General features: G+C 45.4%; 1 protein-coding gene across 2 annotated transcripts; it reads right to left on the bottom strand.

The window, feature by feature from the left end:
- Positions 1-1,524: 1,524 nt before the first annotated feature.
- Positions 1,525-15,818, bottom strand: LOC122539531 (uncharacterized). 2 transcript variants are annotated; one of them, XM_087979886.1, is made up of 5 exons: positions 15,684-15,818; positions 6,024-7,025; positions 4,039-4,117; positions 3,242-3,347; positions 1,525-3,076 (listed from the first exon to the last, which is right to left on the bottom strand). In XM_087979886.1, the coding sequence occupies exons 1-4, from the start codon at positions 15,724-15,726 to the stop codon at positions 3,263-3,265; spliced, it is 1,209 nt and encodes a 402-aa protein (XP_087836012.1). In that variant the 5' UTR covers positions 15,727-15,818; the 3' UTR covers positions 1,525-3,076; positions 3,242-3,262. The 2 variants fall into 2 exon arrangements, with proteins under 2 accessions (XP_087836012.1, XP_043530427.2); XM_043674492.2 differs by having other exon boundaries at positions 1,525-3,347.
- Positions 15,819-21,180: the final 5,362 nt, after the last annotated feature.

The raw sequence follows: 21,180 nt of genomic DNA on the forward strand, positions 1-21,180 counted from the left end.
TTGATCAGCTCAGGCTACAAAGAGGGTCTGTAAATTTGCCACTTCTGCCCTCCAACCATTAGGATTAGTTTGGATGAAAAATGGGTGTTTATTTCCCCACCGACTTAATTGGGCCAAAGTCAGGCACGAAGAGGCTGCGGTGCTGGAGCAGGGGTGTTCAATTTCAGTGACACAATGTACTAAACAGCAGACACTGGACCAGGACCCAGGGGCTGAGGTGAGGCTGTTCCCTGTTTCAGCATCATCTGCCTGGGTGACGGTTCCGGATGTTGGGTTACTAACTCAGGCATGACATATCCCTGGAGATTTTATCACATGAACTCCCACCTCAAACTGGGGGAGGTGGTAATGTCACTGGATTAGGAATCCAGAACCCCAGCTTGATGTTCTGGGAACATGGTGAATGGTGGAAATTTGAATTCAATAAAAATCAGGAATAGATATATAAAGTGGCCGAGTCGTGCTGGTTGGCATAAAAACCCATAAAGTTCACTCATGTCCTTCAGGAAACTTCCATCGTTACCTGGTCTGGCCTACACATGACTCCTGACCCACAGCAATGCCCTCTGGACAATTAGGGATAATGGTAAATGCTGACCCGACCAGTGACACCCACATCCCGTGAATGAATCAACATGAATAACCCCGTCCCTCTTTCCCATAGACTCCCTCCCAACTGGATTTCTCTTGACTGTTCATCAAACTGCTGCTTTGAACAATCGCACCACTAACCAACAAATACAAATGCTTAATGGAAATGATTTTGTTTCTGTTTCGTGCCCCTGTGAGGTGTTTTATCCTGCTTTCTGCTCCTAACGAATGGAAGATTTTTATTGTCGCATGTATTTTAAGTGAGAAAATACAGTGAAAAGCTTTAATTTGTCGCCACAAAATGGAGCCATTCTGATAGTTTAAGATTCAGAGTAAAATGAAAAGATGTTGTTTAAAGAGAGGTCCGTCTATGTTCACATTCTGAGCCAGTTCAGATCCACCACAGCCAACGAACACCGATGTACCTGACCCTCAGGCCCCCCCCTTTCATCGCTGCTGATCCCAAAGGTTAAAGTACAATTCGCGAAGACTCCTGGACAATCCTGAGGGTCTGCATATTGTAATTTGTGCAGCTCCTACCATTCATTTCTTCCTCCAATCTCAAACTTTCACCTTCACCCCCTCCCAGTCTCCCATTCTCCCAAGGGTTCCTGCCAGGTGATGGACAGCAATGCCTCTCCCTGACACCCCCTCCTGTCCCCTATCCTCCCGCTACACCCAGCACACTCTCTCCAACTCCTCCACACTCTCCCCCTATACCCAGTACAGCCCTGGCCCCACCACACACACCCAGCACACCCTCTCCACCCCCCACATTCTCCCCCTACACCCAGCACTCCACTTCCCTCCCCTTCCCCCAACACTCCCACCCTTTCTCCACACCCAGCACATCCCCCACACACCCATCCCCCTCACCCCTCCAACACCCCAACAGCCCCTCCCTCCCACATACCTGAAGCCCTCTCACTCCAATTCCCCCACCCACAACCTAACCCACTCCAACCTATTTTCTAAAAATTGACCCCAATGATGATTCATTGTGATCAAAATAGTTTGCCTGGATTTACAACCCCACATCCTTGTCTGAATAAAAACCAATACCTGATCAATCCCTGGCACCTGGATGGATGACAATTAAACCAAACTAATTTTCATTTCTCCACAACCTCATCTTTTCCATTTCAGTCTCTGTGCTGGTGAGCCAGTCCATTTCAAAATGAACTCTGTCTTTGCTGTGCTCCTCAACCTGCTCCAATCTGTCCATTGTGATCAGTTTCTGTTAATCACATCACTTTGCTAAATAACTTAGTCTCATCAGCAAATCTTGTGTCATCTGACCTGCTGCATCATTTACAGATTTATTTCCCAAGTACCATCCCGTGATCCTGCTGTATTTTATGAGGTTGTGTATTTCTGGAAGTGTAACTGGAATTTGCAAATGAATACTGGCTTGGGTTCCAACTGCTTAAAAATATCCAGTCATCTGACTGAACTATAAGTTACTGCCTCCACACACTGTGTAGCTGACATGAAATACATTAAATAATCAGCCAAGTTTTTAAACTGTTTCAATTGACCCTGCTATTTTACAAACATCAGTGATTTGCATGTAAAATATCACACAAGGCTTATAATGAAATGATTACCAAAACAACACCTAACCACTTCCTATCAATGTTTGACCACACATTATTTTACAGATTCATCAAGTTATTGTAACTGTGGGGTATTTTCCTAGTTATTGGAGGCAGTAATTAAATGTCCTTTAGGGAAGGAAATCAGCCATCCTTACCCGGTCTGGCCTAAATGTGACTCCAGGCCCTCAGCAACGTGGGTGACTCTTAATTGAAATGGCTGAACAAGCCACGCAGTTCAAGGGCAACAAGGATGGGCAACACATACTGACACTACCACTGTTACCATGAAGGAATTTGTAAAGAAATGATTCTCAAAAACTGTGAAGGAGGAATTTGGTCATGTACCCATGGCAGCATGGATCCTTGTTAACAGTATGTAATGCCAGGGGAACTGGTGAAGATGGTGCTGCGTTAAATCTCAAAAACCCCATCTCTCATTTATCACCGTCAAAGCTCTGGGCTGGAAACTGAACTGCGATGAAATTACTTTTGGAAAGTCAATGCTGAGTTATGAGTAATCTGGTGACAGCCACACACACGCACAGTTATACAGCAAGACTGAAACTTGAACAGGAATTCCACTCAAGAGTCACAATTCCTGGAATCTCTTAGTTGATCACCAATCCAGGTTTCAAAATAAAATTGAAGTCTCGTGAAGATGTTTAAAATGTGTCAGCAGCACACTGAATCCTATTTCAGTCCCCTGTAATCATTTCGATGTTTTTTGTTTGGTGGTGTTTATATAGGACTGCTGACAACAGGAATTACTGCAGCACTAACATCATCCTTAACTTAGGAATACTCGGAAAATCTTCATTTGTCTCAACTATTTACTGCATCTCTTCGTCATGATGATGATGATGTGTGTGAGGAATCCACCAGCAGAACTATCCCATTTTGCATAACAGAGGGAATTCAGAAGAGGATGAACAAATTTAAACCAGAACAAAATAAATGGGAAGAAATCAAAGAAATTCAATTATGTTTGGCCAAGTTTTCTCAACAAATAAAAAAAAAAACACTTTTCATTAGATGGTTGGATATAAACAAACCTAGAAAGCCAGTTTGTCTTCTTAAGAATCATCATACAAAGGGTTATTGTAATTACCCCAGGTCCCATAGTCCTGATCATCAAGCAGTCGTCCATACCCAGAGTTTCTACAAGAAATGAGAGATATTTTTGAGAGGGCAACCTATAAGTTGTAACATAATTCTCCAATTATCTTGAAAGCACACATTAGAACACACTTGTATTGTTGAGAAAAAGATAAGATATTGAAATCTTTCATCTTACACTTCATCAGGACCAAGGCAAGACTGACAGATTTCAAAGGGAACACCAATTTACACAGCATACATCTTGGCTCTTCCCCAGTATTACTCAAGTTTTGTATCACCAAAGGATCAATTATTTTTAATCAAATCAATTTGATGAAAAATTGTTACTCATTTTACTGTGATACAATGAATCATTATAAGAATTTCAGCACACATAACTCTGCGTTGCTGGCAATGCTAACATTGTAAGCAGTTTCTCCTTCTAACAAAACTACTTTGCAATTTTAAACAGCTCTCTTAAATCTTCACCTCTGCTTTAAGGAGTTAAAGCCCAGCTTTTCTCCTGTGTTAAAATGGAGAAAGTATAATATGTAAAATCCCAAAGGATGTGACAGAGCCATTACCAATAAATAAAACTGCACTGAAGCCTTCGCTCCAGACCAGGCAACATTCTGGTAAATCTCCTCTGCACCTTTTCCAATACTTCCACATCCTTCCTGTAATGGGATGACCAGAACATAGTGTAACTGGATGGTTTATCAGTGACAGACAGAATTCATGTGGCCTTTACCTTAACTTAAAGTAGATGAATCCTCCAAGTAAGGCCACCACTGCTAAGATAACCACTACAGAGACTGCTGCTACACTTCCTGGGGAAGGAAACAGAAACAAGCACGTCGGTGAGTGTAACAAAAACTAGCAAATGCAGAAATTTCTTCAGCATTTATGGAAGGAAAGAAATAGAAGTAATTTCAACAGATTATGAACATTGAGATATAAGGATGGCATGGTGGTTCAGCGGTCAGCACAGCTGTCTCACAATACCAGGGACCAGGGTTCGATTCCAGCCTCAGGTGACTGTCTGTGTGGAGTTTGCAAATAGACCATAGAACAGAACAGGCCCTTCGGCTCTCGATATAGCACTGAACTGTGAGCTAATCTAAGCCCATCCCCCTATGCTTTCCCAACATCATCCATGTGCTTATCCAAGGATTGTTTAAATCTCCCTAATGTGGCTGAGTTAACTATACTGGCAGGCAGGGCATTCTACACCCTTACCACTCTCTGAGGAAGGTACACCCTTACCACTCTCTGAGGAAGGAATCTGTCTTAAATCTATCATCCCTCAATTTGTAGCTATGCCCCCTCATGCAAGCCAATGTCATCACCCTAGGAAAAAGACTCTCACTGTCCACCCTGTCCATTCTTTGATCATCTTGTATGTCTGTATCAAATCCCCTCTTAGCCTTCTTCTCTCCAATGAGAACAGACCCAAGTCCCTCAGCCTTTCCTCATAAAACCTTCAATCCAGACCAGGCAACATTCTGGTAAATCTCCTCTGTAGCTTTTCCAATGCTTCCACATCATTCCTGTAATGGGGTGACCAGAACTGTACACAATATTCCAAGTGCAGCCGCACTCGCATTTTGTATAGTTGCAGCATGACATCACGGCTCCGGAACTCAATCCCTCTACGAATGAAACCTAACACACCGTATGCCACCTTAACAGCACCATCAACCTGGGTGGCAACTTTCAGGGATCTATGTACATGGACTCCAAGATCCCTCTGCACATCCACACTACCAAGAATCTTTCCATTGACCCAATATTCTGCCTTCCTGTTAGTCTTCCCAAAATGAATCACAAAATCCTCCCTGCGTCTGCGTGGGTTTCCTCCAGGTCATAGAGATGTACAGATCACAAAAAGGCTATTGATAAGGACTGCCAAAGGTGCAGACAACAGTTTACAAGGGATGAAATCAGAACTGAGAGGTTATGACTCTGAGGAAAGACTGAAGTGTCTGGGGCTCTTACTCTAGCTGAGGGATAATCTGATAGAGGTCTTTCAAATTGTGAAGGAGTTTGTAAGGATGGACGCATAGAAAGAATGTTTCCACTTGTGGGAAAGTCATTGATAAAGGTAAAAGAGTTACTAATAAGCCCAATGGGGAATTCAGGAGAACTCTCTTTAACCAGAGACCGGTGAGAATGAGGAACTCACTCGCACACAAAGTGGTCAAAGTGAATGGTAATGTTAACCCTAACCCTGTTTCTAAAGGGAAGCTAGATTAGCAGAAAGTGAGGAAAGGATGAGAGAAATGTCAAAAATCACACAACACCAGGTTATAGTCCAACAGGTTCATTTGGAAGCACTAGCTTTCGGATCCTGCACCATCATCAGGTGGCTTAAGCTTCATAACCATCTGATGAAGGAGAGATGGTCCGAAAGCTAGTGCTTCCAAATAAACCTGTTGGACTATAACCTGGTGTTGTGTGATTTTTAACTATACCCAGTCCAACACTGGCACCTCCACATCATGAGAGAAATGTGTGATAGGGTGAGATGAGTAAATTGAAGGGATGAAAGTTCCTGTAGACCATGACTAACAGCTGAACAGTGTTTAGCTGTGTTGCACATTCTAAATGGTTCCATGTCAAGGTTGCAGAATACATGGCTGTAACACATGATCAATTTTGCTAACGATTAAGCTAAAACCTACTCAAGTATCTATTTCTGTTCATGAGGCAGCAATGAGGACTGTTTTCACTCACCTGCACTCGAATGGTTTGGGAATCCTTCAGTGTTTGCAGTGGCTTCCTGGGTTGGACGGGTTGTTGTGTTTGAGGTTTTTGAAATCAGTTCAGGTAAAGCTGATGGTGTTGGAGTCGACAATGAAGACAACAAGGTTGAGATCACAGTAACTGTTTCCTTTTCAGTCATGACAGAAGTGGTTTCCAATGTCGTCACGCTGCTTTCTGTCTGGGGTACAGTGGAAGTTACAGATGGTACAGATATTGGTTCGGTTTGTTGATTGACAGTGCTGGACGTCTCTGGTAAACTTGTAGTAGTTACGGTTTGGGCAATGGTTGAACTGAACTGTGTACTCGATTTTCCTGCAGTTTGGACTGAAGTAGATGCTGGGAGCACTTGGACTGAAGTAGATAACTGTCCAAAACCTGTAGACGGGTTGAAAGTTGACGTTGACTGTGGTACACTGATAATTGTTGACTTTGATGGTGGTGTGCTGATGTCAGTTGATGGGGATAAACCTGAAGGTGGTTGTGAGCTCCTTGTAGTTTGGGAAGTGGCAGCAGTTAGCGATGTAGAGAATTGATCTGTTTTTTGGGCTGAGGTTGATATGGACAATGATGAACTTGTATCTGTTGAATGATTTAAAGTTGACTGTGGCTTACTTGTAGCATCTGTAGTCCCTGTTTCAAATGTAAGGACTTGTTGGGAATGTGTAGCAACATCCTTGGTACCTCTTATTGTCGTCACTGTTGATAACCCTCTAGTAGAGATTGAGTTTGTTGAAGTAGATCTCTCTGTGCCAGCAGCGTTAGATTTGGTGCTTGTGGATACTGTAGCAGCAAGGCTGGATGCAGTACCTTCATGGGGTCCATTGGCACGCGATACAGTGTTGGTTGTAAGTGATGTTTGGGTGGTAGATTGAGAGATGATAAATGGACTTGCCCCTGAACCATTTCTGGATTCCAAACTCAGGGACACTGGTTCTGTTGTATGTTCTGTCGTTGAATTCCTAAGACTAAACGCTGCAAAGTAAACAGAGTGAAGTTGCTGAACAGAAGCAGTTTAGAAAATAATCTGCAATTCTTGGAGAAGGTTCAGAGCAGCTTTTACTAGATTAGGTCAGGAGATGAGGGCTCTTGAGTTAGCTACAGAGACTGGTAGAGCTGCAGTTGTTTTTCCTGTCTATGTGTCTGGATTGTCTAAATTTAGAAGAATGGGAGGCGATCTGACTGAAGTGTACAAAACTCTTCCAGAACTGGACAAGGACAGAGGGGTGTGAATCTAGAACCAGGCGACACAGTCTCAGAGTAAGAGTTAGATTATTTCAGACTGGAGAGAGGAGCAATTTCTTCACTCAGAGGGTGATACACCTTTGGAATTCTCTACCCCAATGGGGGTTCATTCATTGAGTTTGTTCAAGGCAGACAGTGATAGTTTCTAGATATTGAAGATATCGCGGGATAGTGGGATAGTGTAGGAAAATGGCATTGAGGTCAAAGATCATCCCTGATCTAGGTGAGGGCAGAACAGCCTCAATGGGTTGAACAGCCTCGCCCTGTTCCTACAACCTGTGTTCCTTTGAGTGAGGGGGTTTTGATGGAGATGTTCAAAATAATGCAAGGGTTTTAATAGACAGTAGTTAGCACTGCTGCCTCATAGCAGCAGAGACCCGGGTTCAACTCCCAACTCAGGCAACTGTCTGTGTGGAGTTTACACATTCTCCCCGTGTCTGCGTGGGTTTCCTCCGGGTGCTCCGGTTTCCTCCCACAGTCCAAAAAATGTGCAGGTTAGGTGAATTGGCCATGTTAAATTGCCTGTAGTGTTAGGTGAAGGGTTAAATGTAAGGGAATGGGTTTGGATGGGTTGCTCTTCGGCGGGTCGGTGTGGACTTGTTGGCCGAAGGGCCTGTTTCCACACTGTAAGTAATCTAAAAAAAATGAAGAGAAACTATTTCCATGGCCAGGCGGAATAGAGGTTGAAGCTAATTTCAGAAGTTGTAGAGATTGGGCTGAGGAGATTTTATTTTACAATGTGTGTTGTGATCTGGAATGCGCTGCCTAAAAAGGTGTAGGTAGCAGATTCAACAGAAACTTCCAGGAGGGGCAATGGGTTAATACACAAAAAAGCAGGGCAATGATGGAAGTGCAGGAGGTGTGGGACAAATTGGATAGTTTATGTTGGCCCAAACATGACGGGCCAAACGGCCACCAATCAATGACTAAGAAACGTAGCTGTGAATTGCACTGAGTGGAATTGCATGAGTTAATTTTGTCATGATTTGGCAAGACATGGATATAGCTAAATCGTAAGGAAGCAAGCTATAAACATTTACTGCAGTTATTACAAAGTTCAATGCTCCAATGACATCAGTCAAATCAGATTAACAAAATTATTATCATCTCAGTGACTAAGCAGGAGTCATACATTTATGAAACTTTTGTCAAGTTACAATACCAACGCATATCTTGTCGTGAGTTGTGCTACTCACTCTAGCATTTGTGAGAAGCTCCAGTATTTGCTGTTCTATCTGGTGTGACACTCACATGTAACTGTGACTGAATATTCATACCTCTCACACAAACTCATTTGCAGAGCTCTCCACATATAACATGAGCAAACATATCTTTGGGGTAAAGTTTGTTACAAATCATTTGATTTCTTTATTTCACAGCAAGTAAATATTAAGGGTAATAAACGGTGCACAGTGGTTAGCACTGCTGCCTCACAGCGCCAGAGACCCGGGTTCAATTCCCGCCCTCAGGCGACTGACTGTGTGGAGTTTGCACATTCTCCCCGTGTCTGCGTGGGTTTCCTCCAGGTGCTCCAGTTTCCTCCCACAATCCAAAAATGTGCAGGTCAGGTGAATTAGCCATGCTAAACTGCCCGTAGTGTTAGGTGAAGGGGTAAGATGTAGGGGAATGGGTCTGGGTGGGTTGCGCTTCGGCGGGTTGGTGTGGACTTGTTGGGCCAAAGGGCCTGTTTCCACACTGTAAGTAATCTAATCAGTTCACTCAAACAGTTACCAGGACACCAAGGGCTACATTATAAGGAGGGGACTCTTTCCTTTGTTTGTGCACAGGGCATAGCTTTCACTGGCAATGGCACCACTCATGGTTGGCCCTAGTTATTCTCAAAGCATTGACAATAAGCTACCTTTTTGACAAACAAATTAAGAGCCAATGCATTGCTGTGGGCCTTGGGTCACATGTAGGTCAGCCTGGGTAAGGACCATGAAACCATAAGAAATAGGAGCAGAAGCAAGCCATTCGGCCCATCAGGTTTTCTCTGCCATTCAATCATGATTGATATGTTTCTCAATTCTGGATCAGTGGTGCTGGAAGAGCACAGCAGTTCAGGTAGCATCCAATGAACTTCGAAATCGATGTTTCGGGCAAAAGCCCTTCATCAGGAATAAAGGCAGAGAACCTGAAGTGTGGAGAGATAAGCTAGAGGAGGGTGGGGGTGGGGAGAAAGTAGCATAGAGTACAATGGGTGAGTGGGGGAGGGGATGAAGGTGATAGGGCAGGGAGGAGAGGGTGGAGTGGATAGGTGGAAAAGGAGATAGGCAGGTAGGACAAGTCCGGACAAGTCATGGGGACAGTGCTGAGCTGGAAGTTTGGAACTAGGGTGAGGTGGGGGAAGGGGAAATGAGGAAACTGTTGAAGTCCACATTGATGCCCTGGGGTTGAAGTGTTCCAAGGCGGAAGATGAGGCGTTCTTCCTCCAGGCGTCTGGTGGTGAGGGAGTGGCGGTAAAGGAGGCCCAGGACCTCCATGTCCTTGGCAGAGTGGGAGGGGGAGTTGAAATGTTGGGCTACGGGGCGGTGTGATTGATTGGTGCGGGTGTCTCGGAGATGTTCCTTAAAGCGTTCTGCTAGGAGACGCCCAGTCTCCCCAATGTAGAGGAGACCGCATCAGGAGCAACGGATACAATAAATGATATTAGTGGATGTGCAGGTAAAACTTTGATGGATGTGGAAGGCTCCTTTAGGGCCTTGGATAGAGGTGAGGGAGGAGGTGTGGGCACAGGTTTCACAGTTCCTGCGGTGGCAGGGGAAAGTGCCAGGATGGGAGGGTGGGTTGTAGGGGGGCGTGGACCTAACCAGGTAGTCACGGAGGGAACGGCATTTGTAGAGGCATGGCATTCATCCACAGATTCAATTAATAAGCACATTGACCTGGACCCAATATACCGACCACTGCAACGGACAGCTGGAACTGACAACCGGAAGTGGCAGAGACAAACCACTATAAATGCCGGAAGAAAGATCACAGAAGCGCTTCACAGGAGGCTCCCAAGCACTGAGGATGTCACCTAGACCGGGGACGAAACGTCTGCAACACAAATTCCCAGCTTGGCGAACAGAACCACAACATTCCAAAAGGATGGCAGATTTCCTTCCCTTCAGGACATTCACAAACAAGATGTAGGTTTCCAACAATTGATGAAAGATTCGTTGTCACCATTACTAGACTAGTTTTGAATGCCACTTTTAAAATTATGGATTGAATTTTTTAGTTCCAACCAGCTAATGTGATAGGATGGGAACTCATTCCCCAGAGCCTTATCCTAGTACTCTGTACTGCTAGCCCAGTGACATTGCCCCGACACCAACATTGCCCCAGCTTGCTCTGTAACTAACTGAAGGCCATAGTTGTTGCTTTCCCACATTCAGTGAGAATTCAGCACTGGGTTCTAAAGGTTCAGACACAGATGAGACTTGGAGCCAACATTTCATGCCATTTATACATGAGTGAAAAATACATACCCCACAGTGATGATTGGATACACCAGGAATACTGGTTCTGTAATAGGTTACACGCACACTGAACCAGTTATTGGCTGGCTATGCCATTTCATGGCACTGTGTTACCCAGTCAAACATCAAGAACTCTCAGTATTCAGAAAGGTTCCATTCCTCAGCACAGCACAAGAAATGGGGTACTGCGTTCTAATTTCTGTGTCCTATTCTCCTGCACAGCAGGGCTTCAATATATGGTCAAAACTTTGCTTGATTTGCCTATTTATGTCCTTTGCCTGTGACAATCATCTCACTCACAGATTTCATTCCGAAGATTTGTTTCCTCCCCTTGCTCTCAGCGAATTCACTTCTTCAGTGACAGCATTAAGGCAGGTTGTTGTGATTTGACTGTGCAGGATCACCTGTCACAGAAAGCGGTGCAGGCAAAACCGCTGAATTTTGTTTTAGAGAGAGGAGTTCGATATGGTTCTTATTGCAAAAGGGACAAAAGGGTATGGGGAAGAAAGCAGGAATAGGGGACTGAGTTGGATGATCAGCCATGACTATACTGAATGGCAGAGCAAATTCAAGGGGCCGAAATGCCCACTCCTGCTCCTATCCTCTACATTTCTTAGTGTGCACTGGGGTAATTTGGGTGTTGGGGATTAACACAGCCTGTCTGCTTTCGCCTTGTTCCTCATACCCTGCTTCAAAGCAAATTCAGTGAAGGACATTCCACCATTGTTTTTGACAGTTTCCAATCTCTCTTAAATCACTCAAACTTTGCAAGAGTGAAACATTTTTATTCCCGTGTTGTGGGGTGAGGTTTTCCCTGTGCGATCAATAGGCTGCATTCACTGTTGTCTCACCTCTGGATGAGATGGGTGTAAGATTTGAAATCAGTCCCAATGGTGTGAATTTCTGCCCCTGCATCCCCTGTTCCCCTTGCTCCTCACTAACATTGCCAGGAGGCATGAGGGCAGGCTCACCCTCACACCCTGCCCCTCCAGCATTTGTCCTGACAACTTGATGAAGCCCGGTCTGAGTGCTTTCAGACAAATCTTAACCTCCAGCAGCTGCACCTTGGGACGGCTGAGTCATTCTCTACTGAATCCATCATGAACTCCATTCCCTGGTTTCAGATACAAGCCTCACCTCCCCTACCCTAGCCACAGTGGGGAACACAGCCTGTTTACTATTTCAGTAACTGCTTGACTTTGCGCAGCTGTTTAGATTCCATATTCTCCCTATCTTTGCTTGTTTTGACCTCAATGACATTTCCCAATTCTGAATCTTAGTCGGACACACTGTCCCTGAAACATCTATCTGTCTTTCTCAATCATGATGTGGAGGTGCTAGTGTTGGACTGGGGTGGACAAAGTTAAAAATCACACAACACCAGGTTGTAATCCAACAGGTTTATTTGGAAGCCTTCGATGCGCTGCTCCTTCGTCACCTGAATAAACCTGTTGGATTATAACCTAGTGTTCTGTGATTTTTAACTGTCGCAATCATAGCTCAGTTGAGAGCTGACTCAGCTCCTCAGGGTCGGAATGCCTTGGGTTTAAATCCTAGAGAAGGAAATCTAGGCTGACATTCAAATGCAGTACTGAGGCCGGTGCCATCTTTCTGAAGAGAATTTAGACTAGGGTCCTGCATGGTCTCTCGGGGGGCTTTAAAGGATCCTGTGGCATTATTTACAGAAGATCAGTGGGGTTGTCTCTGTTGTCTTGAGGTCAATATTTATCCTTTAACCAACCTCACCAGGAAATTCAGACTGTCTGATCATCATCTTGATTATCCCAATGCACTCCCAGTTGGTAACCCACATCACCACCTCCTCAAACTTGTGCTCTTCCAAAACCCTGCCACCTGTTTTCACAGTCCAAAGATGTGCAGGTCAGGTGAATTGGCCATGCTAAATTGCCTGTAGTGTTAGGTAAGGGGTAAATGTAGGGGTATGGGTGGGTTGCGCTTCTGCGGGGGGGTGTGGACTTGTTGGGCCGAAGGGCCTGTTTCCACACTGTAAGTAAGTAATCTAATCTAATCTAAACAAATTTGCACACGTTGTGTTCCCTATTATCTCTGTGCTTTGAGCTAAGTTGACTTCTGGGACAAGTGGGTGAGAGGAGTGCGCTGAGTCAGAGGGCCAGGCACTACTGGATCTGCTATGTCTCCAAATGATTCTCCTGTTACATCAAACAATAGCACGTTGGTTCTCAAGTACTTTTGGATATCTGAAGCTCTGAAAGGTACTTTATAAGTGCAAGCTCTTTTTTCCAAATGCTACTCAATGAATATTGTCAATCTGGAAAGGAGTAGATAAAACATGGATACAGTCTGGTGATGTTTTAAAGTGATCACATCACTACCACTCAGATATCTAATTATTAAAAAGCTATTCATGGATGTGAGTATCATTGGCTGGGTGTGCAGTCACATGTAGGCCACACCAGGAAAAGATGGCAGATTTCCTTCCCTAATGAACCAGTTGGGTTTTTAATGACAATGAACCTCTAGAGTTACCTCAAGAGCAGCTTTCTTGAAGTAAATTATCAAATTTAACTATCTCCCACAGTGGGATTTGAACCCCTGCCCCCCCCAAGGGCTAGAGTTACTTGTTTCATGACAGCCCCACTCACCATTGCTCAGTAAACATGTGGGTGATCAATATCTGAGATCGCCTCAAATATCAGCTGTAAAACAATTGACAAAGAGGATGCTGATGAGAATGTGAATGTTTCAGACTGTTACCTTACTCTGTCACAGGGTCATCGAGGTGAAACTTTCCCCTGGTTTCTCTCTCCATCGATATTGAAAGCATCTGCACCCCAAATGGGTCAGTGGCCCCTCTGTAACTTTAAACAGCATGTGTTGTCCTGTGCTCTTATTTGCTGACAGCTAGTTTGCAATTATAGTTACACTAACTGACATAAACCATCCAGCTTAACACAAACTATATTACCAGTCTTACAGGAAGCTACATCCGACTTTCCTTTTACATAGCGCCTGTGGCATCCAAGGTGCTGCACAGGGCTGCTTATGAGGCACAATCTAATACTGAGCCACCCAGGTTCGGTTAACAGGGCATTGGTGAGGCTGTGTACTGGACTGGTCACCCGTACTTACAGAAGGATGTTAATGCGTTGGAAGCAGCTCAGCCATAGTTTACTCAACTAATCCCTGGAATGAACAAATTGATTAGGTGGGTGTGGAAAAGAGATTTGCTGTATGGGAGAATGCAGACCTAGCGGTCACCCATTTAAAACCAAGATGAAAAACAATGATCTTCCCTCAGAGGGTTCTGAGTCTTTGGAATTCCCTTCCTCAAGATGCAGCGGGTGCAGAATCTGTAAATATGTTTAAGGCTGAGGAAGATAAACCTGCAAGACCATAAGACATAGGAACAGAAATAGGCCATTCAGTCCATCAAGTCTGCTTGACCATACAATGGATGATCTGATAATCCTAAACTCCACTTTCCATCCTTTTTCCCATAACCCTTGATTTCCTTCCTGATTAAATATCTGTCTTTCTCAGCCTTGAATATACTCAATGACCCAGCCTGGATAACTCTCTGTGATAAAGAATTCCACAGATTCACTCCCCTCTGAGAGAGAAGAAATCCGTCTTCATCTTTGTCTTAAATTCCTCCTTATCTCTGTCTTAAATGTGCAACCTGTATTTTGAAATTATACTCTCTGGTTGAAAACTCTCTCACTGGGGAAACACCTCTCCATATTTACCCTGTCAATTCCCCAAAGAATCTTGTATGTTTCAACTAGGTTGCCTCTCATTCAGCTAAATTCCAACATGGACAGGTCCAAAAGAGCACAAAACTGTTCACAATATTCCAGTTGTGGTCCGACAAGTGCTTTATACACTTTCAGCAAAACCTCCCTATGTTTATACTCCACTTCCTTTGAAATGAAGACCAATATTCCAGTTACCTTCCCTATTTCCCGTTGAACTTGGATGCTAGCTTTTTATGATTCACAGATGAAGATCCCAAATCCCTCTGTTTTGTAGCTTTCTGCAGTCTTTCTCCATTTAACTCATATTTAGCTTCTCTACTCTACCTACCAAAGTGCATACCCTCACATTTCCCCATATTACATCTGCCAAGTATTTGCCCACTTGCCTAACCTGCCTCCAGTATAGCCCTCTGCAGATTCATTGTACCATCCCCACCAGTCGCTTTCCCACCCGGTTTTGTGTCATTGACAAATTTGGTCCATTCACTTTCCTTGTCCAGGTGATTGAGATCCATTGCATCCCCCATCCCGACTTGGGCAATTACTTTGCCAATCTTCTCTATCCAAACTGGTATACCACCACCAACACATTGGCATTACCGATGTAGCTATACGTGTGATACTTTATCAAACACCATCTGAAAATCCAAATATATTACACCTACCATTCCCCCTTTATCAATCCTGAATGTTGCCTTCTCAAAGAACTCTAGAAAACGTTCAATTCTTGAGAACCGGGGATGCAAGATGATCAAGATATACATGAATGTCGAGTTCAGGTTAAAATCGGATCAGCTCTGACCGTATTTAATGGTGGGGCGGGCTCGAAGGGCTGAATGGCCTACTCGTTCGTTGTTTGTATGTCAGAGGTCTGTTTGAAAGAAGGGGGAAGAGAGGTGGAGATGTTTAGGGAAGGAATTCCAGACGGATTCCACATGCTTAAAGGCACATTCACCAATAACGAACGAACTGAACTGGAGGGAGATGGCGATTTTTTTTTGGGGGGGGGGGGTTGTAATGGAGCAATTCCCTCTCTCCATTGGATACCCCATATTCATCTAAATACCCTAGTGACCATCCAGACAGCTCAATGTCACCGACCATCACCCTCACCTCAGGAACTCCAAGCAGGTTTGGTTAACTGGTTAAACTGGTTAACTGAGACCATTCGTGCAGCAACTCACCTGCAGTTAGCAGCCAAGCAGCCAGGGCAACATTGCAGAGCATTGCTGCAGCCAGAGAGCCTGGGAAGGAGAGCTGACAGCCCGGGGAGAGAGAACCTGGAGCCGGGAGAGCAGCTGCACACACTGCCGGAGGGAACTCCGGGCAATCCGCTTCCAATCCGGATCAAGCCGCCCGGGCACCAGATCCAGGCTGCGGGGACCCTGCCCTTATAGTCCTGCTGGGATCCGTTGTGTCTCTGGGATCCTGTGAGTTGCTGTATGTCTGACAGATCCTGATGTGTCTGTGTCTCCACCCTATCTCCGCCCTCTCCTGCTCTCTCTGTGTCTCTCTGTCTCTCACTCTCTGTGTCTCTCTGTCTCTCACTCTCTGTGTCTCTCTCACACTTTCTGCTTCTCTGTCTCTCTCTCTCACTGTGTGTGTCTTTCACATTCCTCTCTGTGTCTCTGCCTCTCACTCTTTCTGTCTCTCTCTGTTTCTCTCTCTCTCACACACACACTGTCTGTCTCTCTCTCACACACTGTCTCTCTCTCTGTGTCTTTCTCTGTGTGTGTGTCTCTCTCTCTTTGTCTGTCTCTCACACACACTTTCTGTCTCTCTGTGTCTCTCGGTCTCTCTCACACACACTTTCTCTCTCTCTGTCCCTCTTTCTCTCTGTGTCTCTGTCTCTGTGTGTGTCTCTCTCTCTCTGTGTCTCTGTCTGTCTGTGTGTGTCTCTCTCTCTCTGTGTCTCTGTCTGTCTGTGTGTGTGTCTCTCTCTCTGTGTCTCTGTCTGTCTGTCTGGCTCTCTCCCTCCCTGGAGTGAGCAGAGTGCCTGCTCTCCGCGGGGGTTCCTGATGAACTGTTCCTTTACTGAAGCCGATCGGAAAATGAAACAGAAACAGTTTCCCCAAACAGTGCCATGGACATGCTTTGAGAAAAGACACTCAAGGATCGAAGTCAAGTGGTTATAAAAATAATCACAAATGCTGTCAGTTTGCAGGGATTACACCAAACCACGGGCCAATTATAAAGAAGACAAAATGTGCATTTAATTGGCATGTGATTGAATAACATTGGAAATTTGTGAGAAGATTTGTAGCTCGGGTGCTCGTTGTTGTGGTTCTGTTCGCCGAGCTGGGAATTTGTGTTGCAGACGTTTCATCCCCTGTCTAGGTGACATCCTCAGAGCCTCCTGTGAAGCGCTTCTATGATCTTTCCTCCGGCATTTGTAGTGGTTTGAATCTGCCGCTTCCGGTTGTCAGTTCCAGCTGTCCGTTGCAGTGGCCGGTATATCGGGTCCAGGTCGATGTGCTTATTGATTGAATCTGTGGATGAGTGCCATGCCTCTAGGAATTCCCTGGCTGTTCTCTGTTTGGCTTGTCCTATAATAGTAGTGTTGTCCCAGTCGAATTCATGTTGCTTGTCATCTGAGTGTGTGGCTACTAAGGATAGCTGGTCATGTCGTTTCGTGGCTAGTTGGTGTTCATGGATGCGGATCGTTAGCTGTCTTCCTGTTTGTTCTATATAGTGTTTCTAGAGGCATGGCACTCATCCACAGATTCAATCAATAAGCACATCGACCTAGACCCAATATACCGGCCACTGCAGCGGACAGCTGGAACTGACAACCGGAAGCGGCAGATTCAAACCACTATAAATGCCGGAGGAAACATCACACAAGCGCTTCACAGGAGGCTCCCAAGCTCTGAGGATGTCACCTAGACAGGGGACGGAACGTCTGCAACACAAATTCCCAGCTCGGCGAACAGAACCACAGCAACATTGGAAATGGAGCAACCCAATTAGAGCGAAGCAGCATCCCGCACACAGCAATGTGACAAAAACAAATCATCAGATCAGTGATCAGCAACTATTCCCAGCTCAGTCCTTATTTCTCAGGGATACAAGTAGGCGAGGATATTGTCCTCTTGAACCATCCTACCAGTCCATCTTCCTTCCCACCTATCTAATCCACCCTCCCATCCGACCTATCACTATTACCCCCACCTCTATTTACCTATCGCCTTCCCAGCTACCTGCCCTCAGACCCACCCCCTCCCATTTATCTCTCAGCTTCCACCCCTACCCCCCCCCCCCACCCCCACCCTGGCCCACAAGCCTCATTCCTGATGAAGGGCTTATGCCTGAAGCACTCTGATCTTCAGCATCTGCAATCCTCACTTTCTCCGATTTGATTTTACCCTTATTGCAGATCTGGTCATCTTCAAAACACTGACCCTCTGACAATGCAGCACTCCCTCAGCACTGACCCTCCAACAGTGCATCACTCCCTCAGCACTGACCCTCCAACAGTGCGGTGCTCCCTCAGCACTGACCTTCTGACAGTATAGCACTCCCTCAGCACTGACCTTCTAATAGTGATCACTCCCTCAGCACTGACCCTCTGACAGTGTGGCACTCCTTCAGCAGTGATCCTCTGACAGTGCGGCACTCCCTCAGCACTGACCCTCCGACAGTGCTAACCTTCCAATGGTGCATCACTCCCTCAGCACTGACCCTCTGACAGTGCGGCGCTCTCTCAGCACTGACCCTCTGACAGTGTGGCACTCCCTCAGCACTGAGCCTCCGACAGTGTGGCACTCCCTCAGCACTGACCCTCTGACAGTGCGGCACTCCCTCAGCACTGACCCTCCGACATTGCGACACTCCCTCAGCACTGACCCTCCAACAGTGTGGCACTCCCTCAGCACTGAGCCTCCGACAGTGTGGCACTCTCTCAGCACTGACCCTCTGACAGTGCGGAACTCCCTCAGCACTGACCCTCCTACAGTGCGGTGCTCCTTCAGCACTGACCCTCTGACAGTGCGGCACTCTCTCAGCAATGAACCTACGACAGTGCGGTACTCCTTCAGCACTGACCCTCTGACTCTGCAGGGCTCATTCAGTCCTGACCCTCAGTATTGCTTGTGTTGGAGAGTGGGATGGGAGGACAATGGGGCTTTGGAAATTGTTGAGGAGTAAGTGAATCATGGTCTGGGGGGAGTAATCACTCTGAAAGTTGAAAGGTGAGGTAAGGGGATGTTGTGATGGGTGAAGGTGGTGGAAATGTGACTGGTTGGGGAGAAAGGACTGCCCATGAGGACACTGTTGAGTTTCTGGGAGGACAAGTGAGTATAGTGTGAACTGGAATGTCAGGAATGGATTGGAATGGTTAAGGTCCCATTGAGTACATTTGGTGGGAATGCTAAGCCCCTCAGAGTGGAGATTGGAAGATTTCTTGGAAGGGCTGGTGTGGAAAAGTGGCATCATGGGAAGGGGTGTGATGGAGACAGAGCAATCAGGAGAGTGCTGTACTTACAGGAAGCAATATTTGAGTGTGGAGGCTGAGTGACCATAAATACAAACAGAAATAGGCTGTTCAGCCCATCAAGTTTGTTCCACCATTCAAGGAGATCGTGGCTTACCTGATAATCCTTAACTCCACTTTTCGGCCTTTTCCCCATAACCCTCGATTCTCTTACTAAAAATCTGTCTGACTCAGCCTTGAATACACTGACCTAACCTCTACAGACCTCTGCGGTGAAGACTTCCACAGATTCACTACCCTCTGATGAAATTCCTCCTCAGCTCTGTATTCAATGGATTTCCTCTTATTCTGAGATTATACCCTTTGGTCCTAGACTCTCCCACAAAGGGAAACATTCTGTCCACAATGACCTTCTCATGTTGTATGTCTCAATAAGGTCACATCTCATTCTTCTAAATTTACTGTTATGCCTTCGCACCAGGCAGCACGGTGGCACAGTGGTTAGTACTGCTGCCTCACAGCGCCAGAGACCCGGGTTCAATTCCCGCCTCAGGCCACTGACTGTGTGGAGTTTGCACGTTCTCCCCGTGTCTGTGTGTGTTTCCTCCGGGTGCTCCAGTTTCCTCCCACAGTCCAAAGACCTGCAGGTCAGGTGAATTGGCCATGCTAAATTGCCCGTAGTGTTAGGTAAGGGGTAAATATGGGGGTATGGGTGGGTTGGGGGTCGGTGTGGACTTGTTGGGCCGAAGGGCCTGTTTCCACACTGTAATGTAATCTAATCTAAACAACCCTTTGTTAATATTTATCCTGTTTCTCTCTGCACAGATGCTACCTGTCCTGTTGCAAATTTGCAGCATTTTTGTTTTTGCATTAATGACCAGATTAGGGAATTGAATATAACTTGAAAATGTTGCGGGAGGAAGGCAAAATTGCAATGGAACGAGGCAAATAGCTCTTTCAGACAATCTGCAGACGTACAAGGGGCTAAATGTTCTTATTATGTGCTGGAAGATTTGAAAAAAGATTTGAATTTGTCAATGATGTTATAAGCTGTTAGTGAAATACAGGAGAGTTAAAGGAGGCTATTACAGACAGACCTTAATTTAATTCAATCAAAGGGATGAGAGCAATTTTTTATGTATTGCATGAAAAGAGTGAGCCAATTGGGTAGAAAGTGCACTCTGATTGGTAGAGGCATTGCCATTACACACTCTATAACAATGCTGTTTCTCTTTACATTTGTATTCTTGCAAAGTGTCCTGATAAATTAGGAATAAAACTTTGAACAAAATGTATCTTTTTTCAGTAAAGTCAAGAAGAGATGAGGAAGCAATGACAATGGGCTTGTTCCAAGGGAAGGATTTTGAGGAAGGTTTTGAATGAGGGAAGGGATGATGAAACTGAGAATTGCTGAGATTATGACTGAGAGAGAAAGCATTTCCAAAATGGTGAAGTAAAGGGCGAGGGGAGGGATTCACAAAACTATTTTCAGGAAGTAGGTTAAAGATTGAGGAGGTGGCAGCGATAGGGTAGGTGAGGACAAGCTGATGCTGAGGAAGTGGGTGATTGGTGGTAGGCAGCCAATGTATCACCCTGAGGTTTCACAGAGTGTGGCTATCACTGGCTAGGTCACCCTTTCACAACTGCCCAGAGATTAGTTATCAGTTAACCACATTACTATGGCTCTGGAGTCACATGTAGACCAGACTGGGTAGGGACGACAGATTTCCTTCCTTAAAGGACATCAATTAACCAGGTGGATTTTAATGACAATTGACAACAGTTTCATGGTCATCATTAGACTTCTAAATTAATTAAATTCAAATTTCTCCCTCTACCATGGCAGGATTTAAATCCATTCCGCCAGAAAATTCATCTGTAGTTCTGGATTACTGGTTAGGTGGCATTACCCTAACTCCAGCAGCTCCATCTCAAGGTGGTGTTGACCATTGTAGCCAGGGGTGGGGAAGAGTGGGGAGGTGAGAGTGGTATCGGTGATGAGGAATGGAGTTTGTGATGGATTCTGAAGAAAATGACTCAGCCTTCCCAGGGTGCAGCCATTGAAGGTTAAGATGCATCTAGGAGCAGATCAATCTGGGCTTCAGTGAGCAGTTGGTACAAGTGCTGGGGTGGCAGAGGGTGAAGGTGAACCTGACCTCGTGTCTCCTGCCAGTGTTAATGAGGAGCAGCGTGTAGAGCAGAGGGAGCTGGGGATGCAGTGACAGGGATAACTCCAGAGGAGAAAGACT

Source organism: Chiloscyllium plagiosum, unplaced genomic scaffold, assembly GCF_037043375.1.
Source record: "Chiloscyllium plagiosum isolate Xiang-an unplaced genomic scaffold, Cpla_swu_hap1 HiC_scaffold_36, whole genome shotgun sequence".
Lineage (NCBI taxonomy): Eukaryota > Metazoa > Chordata > Chondrichthyes > Orectolobiformes > Hemiscylliidae > Chiloscyllium > Chiloscyllium plagiosum.

Excerpts from the sequence above, each read along its gene's own strand:
- LOC122539531 (XM_087979886.1), bottom strand. The coding sequence starts at position 15,726 with ATGCTCTGCAATGTTGCCCTGGCTGCTTGGCTGCTAACTGCAG. Across the intron at positions 7,026-15,683 it reads TGCTTGGCTGCTAACTGCAG|CGTTTAGTCTTAGGAATTCA; the intron begins GTGAGTTGCTGC and ends TTTACTTTGCAG. Across the intron at positions 3,348-4,038 it reads TTCATCTACTTTAAGTTAAG|AAACTCTGGGTATGGACGAC; the intron begins GTAAAGGCCACA and ends CATTTCTTGTAG.